The sequence below is a fragment of the Athene cunicularia genome, assembly GCF_003259725.1.
Source record: "Athene cunicularia isolate RWA chromosome 4 unlocalized genomic scaffold, athCun1 chr4_part1, whole genome shotgun sequence".
Classification (NCBI taxonomy): Eukaryota; Metazoa; Chordata; class Aves; order Strigiformes; family Strigidae; genus Athene; species Athene cunicularia.
In genome coordinates, this window is record NW_020799098.1 from 2,568,807 (window position 1) to 2,572,794 (window position 3,988).

The following is a 3,988-nucleotide window of genomic DNA, read 5'->3' on the forward strand; positions in this document are numbered from 1 at the left end:
CCCCCCTGCCCTGGGCAGCCCATTCCAACGCCCAACAGCCCCTTCTGCACAGAAATCCTTCCTCAGAGCCAGCCTGACCCTGCCCTGGGCAGCTTGAGGCCATTCCCTCGGGGCCTGGCGCTGGCTCCTTGGCTCCAGAGACTCATCCCCCCTCTCTGCCCCCTCCTGGCAGGGAGTTGCAGAGGGCCAGGAGGTCTCCCCTCAGCCTCCTCTGCTCCAGACTGAACCCCCCCAGTTCCCCCAGCCGCTCCCCAGCAAACCTGTGCTCCAGACCCTGCCCCAGCTCCGTTGCCCTTCTCTGGCCACGCTCGAGTCATTCAATGGCCTTTTTGGGGTGAGGGGCCCAAAACTGAACCCACTTATCGAGGTGAGGCCTCAAATCACCTTTTAGGTCTCCTGATAAACACATTTTGTTTTCTCCCTGACAGACACTCTGGTGGAAACAACGACCCCACTCGCTACCCTTGTGCCCAGAGACCCCTCCCCATCCTGTGACACCTCTGTGAAGCCTCCTGTACAAGAGCAAGACCTGCCTGTGGGGGAGACAGCTGGCAGCACCCCCTCTGTGCTGACAAAGGAGAAAGTAGGTGACCTTTCCTTTTGCTGCTTGCATTTTATTTGGGTCCTTGCAAACTCCACCTGATTGGGAGATTTGCTGCTGCCATGTCAAATTCTGAACTGGGGGTGAGTTTATTTAGGGCATTTTTCCCCACTACGTTTATGTCCCCATCTGGACACTGTTTTTTGGAGTGTGACAGAAGGGAGCCAAGTTTTGACAGGCTTTGACTCCTTATTTTCCCTCCTTGACTTGCCAGTCAGTCTCCTGGCTTCCAGTTGACTGTTTCCATCCCTCTCCTCGTTACTTGTCTCCCCATCCTTCCTTCCCATATCTCCCCCGTATCCCAAAGGCCCCCTGGATCCCCAACACCCCCTCTGCCATGCTCACTCTCCCAGCCCTGGGAGTTACCTGTGGCCCAACCTGGCTGTTAGTGATTGGAGATATGGTGGTTGGGTGCTGACGTGGGCTTATCACGTGACATGGGTGCCTGAGATGAGGCCCAGTGGGTGCTCCCTGTGGCACTCAGCCCCTCTTGTTGTCTCCCAAAGGTGCTCCCAGCCTCAGTGGATTCTCTCCCAGCTGCTGTAGGAAGCTTTGAAGGCAGGTCTGGGAGGATGGCATCCCGGGTAAACTCTGCCGCAAGCATTTGTATGTCTGGCAGCAACATGGAGAGGGATGTGGAGGTCAGCAAGCCAGGGGTCCTCCTCTCCACGGACAGGGAGAGCCCAGAGGCAGCCAGCAGACACCCGAGCTCCCAGGGGCCTGGTGGCCCCTATTTTAGGCCATCTGATAGCCTCACTTTCAGCAGTGACCCGCTCCTGGTGAGCACAGATAGCTCGAGCTCAGGAGAAACGCTCTCCAGAGTCTCCTCAGGATGCTCAGCTCCACCAGCTCACGCTGACCCTGGGGAAGAGGAGGCAGCTGGAACAAGCAGAGACTCCCATCCACTTCCGAGCTGGGTCAGCACCTCCCTGGGCACCCACGAGGTCCACATGGAGCATTACCCCAGCTCCCAGCTCGAGGCAGGCAATGACCTTCAAGATGGAGCCGGTCCCCTTGGAAATGCTCTGGTTTTTCGCTCGAGCGAGGGCCGTGGCGCTGTGTCCAGCTCGTCTCAGGCCAAAGTTCCCCCGGTGGACAACAACGGACCATCCCTGTTCTACATCGTTCCAGCTGTGGGCATCGCTGTGATTTCAGCTGTAGCGTTCCTGGTGTACGCTCGACTGCAGAAATAGCCTTGGAGTGGATGGGATGTCACCACCACCACTCAGCCTGGCCCATTCCTCTTCAGGGCAGGAATTCAGCCAATGCCTTTGAAGCCTGATGAGCAGAAGCTGGGGGGGATGATAGGGGCGTTGTTAAATCTTTCTGGAAGATTTTGCTGGAAGAGGCCTTGGTTGTGTGATGCTGTTGGGTTGGGGTCTGTTCCTCACCCCGCCATTTCTCAACCTGTCTATAGCCTTTCTTTGACACACATAGAGAGGGGCTGACTCAGGGAGTGATCCCTTGAGTCAAAAAAGAAAGTCCTCACGCAATTCTCCACATCTTCCTTTGTTTGGTCCAGGAAGCCCCAGGGAAACATGTCCTGGTGGTCCAAAGGGTGACCCCCCGCATCCCTCCGGACAGTGCAGCAAGGAGAGGATTTGCAGCCAGCTTGTAAAAGCAGAGCTGATTTTGTTGGCTCTGCTCATCTCAGCTTGAAAACGTGCCTGAGGGTTTGTGCAGCAGCCCTCACTGGGTGCCTCATGTTGAATTTGCCTTACTTGGTGGCTCTGGCTCTGCTGCTGGGACCTTTGCAGGTCTCTGTCTCTCCTTTTCCCTGGTGCTGCGTGTGTGGGCAGGACCCTGGTGCTTATTCATGACGAGAGACACCCCTGTGATGAGAAGGCACCAGGCCAGCCCACGTTCAAGCTCTTCCCCTCTCCCAGGAGCCATCATCCTGCTTCAGTACTTTGCTTTGGAGCATCCTCCCCTGCTCCTGAGAGTAAGGGATGGGCTCTGGGGTCGCTTCATGACACCCTGGGAGGAAGCTGAGCGTCAGGAATGAGCTGTGTCTAACCAGTTTTCTCATTTCACCCCGCTCCAGCCAGCGAAAGTGGGATTATGCTTTAAGAGGAACATTTCACACAATGCCAGTGTTAAGTGGACTTGGTCCCATACAGGATTGTTGGGGTTCTTTGATTTTTATGCTGTATTTTTAGAGCCTAGCTAGGAGGGTGGATGTACCTTTTGCCTTTCCATATACCTGGTGTTATGGAACAGGATTATAGGAAATTTGTGTCCAATCTGGGACATAAATAAGATCAACTCTGCATGCTTCAAGGCCATACCCAGTGCTTGAGATGCTCTGGCTTATCTTGAAGGTCACATTTAAAATTGCAGTCTGTAATATCCCTGCTATCCCCAGGGATCAGCTTGGAGTGCAAAGGGATTGGGCTGCAAGATTTCTAAGATAAAATCCTCAAACCCAAATAAACATCCTCAGGTTCTCCCCAGCCCCAGGGCAGCTTTCGGGGGCAGAAGCAGCCTGGCTCAGTCGCTGTTGGCACTGAGTTTCTAGCTCTAGGCAGAGTTTAGTGATGCGGTGCTGCCTGCTTCTGTGACTGCAGCTGCATCTCATCTCCCTCCCAAAAGCACAGGGTGCACAAAAGTAACAAAACTACTTTTTTGTAGTTAGAGGGTTGTTGTAAATAGAGGGTTTGGGGTTTTTTTAAACTCTGAAGATGCCAGCGCAGACTTTTGGGTGTTGCCACCCTCCCATGATTTGCAGGGACGGGGGGGGGAGCAGGGGAGCTGCAGCAGGAGGCAGGACTGGGCAAAACATTTGGCGACCTGGTGGTGGATTCACATGGCAGAAGGTTTGTACTGCGGGTTGGCCCAATTTGAATCCAGCTAGCCCGCAAGGATGCCGTGGGCTTTAAACTGTTGCAGTGGCCTGGCACTGTTGGCTGTGCTGCACTCGAAATCCAGGCTGTTGCTTCTTCCCTGCCTTACTGTGCCCAGTCATTATTCCTCCTGGATTCCTGCCATTCCCAAAACGGAGCATGCTGCTGGCAGGGGAGCAGGAGTGGGATGAGTCCCCCTGTGCCTGACTGCAGGGTGCAGCCGGAGCTCGGCCTGCGGTGAGAAGGGTCCGTCAGCCCCATGACAGGGTGAACGGCTTCTCCTCCCTCCTAACCCTTTGCCCCAAAATGCAAGAAATGCCTCCCTTAAACGATAAGGACAATATATGCAATAGTGAGGTGTTGATTTTGATCTGACAGGAGACCCCGGCGCGTTATCCATCAGAGGCTCTTAAACACACTTGACCTCCTCTGCTGGGAGAGGGGACATGGGGGCTGTTTTCCTTCTTTGAAGATAACGTGGTGACTCGTCCCAAAACCTCTCTGCAAGCAGAAAGAAGAACCCAGGGTTCCCCACCAGCAGTCC

The 3,988-nt window shown here is 54.8% G+C and overlaps 1 protein-coding gene across 1 annotated transcript in view; it reads left to right on the forward strand.

Moving 5' to 3' along the window:
- The window catches only part of MAVS (mitochondrial antiviral signaling protein), a 5,762-nt gene extending 3,703 nt beyond the window's left edge, over window positions 1-2,059 (forward strand). The window contains exons 5-6 of the mRNA XM_026847208.1: window positions 429-583; window positions 1,108-2,059. Coding sequence (XP_026703009.1) covers window positions 429-583; window positions 1,108-1,794 — 842 coding nt within the window. The 3' untranslated portion in view covers window positions 1,795-2,059. The remainder of the gene's footprint in view (window positions 1-428; window positions 584-1,107) is intronic.
- Window positions 2,060-3,988: the final 1,929 nt, after the last annotated feature.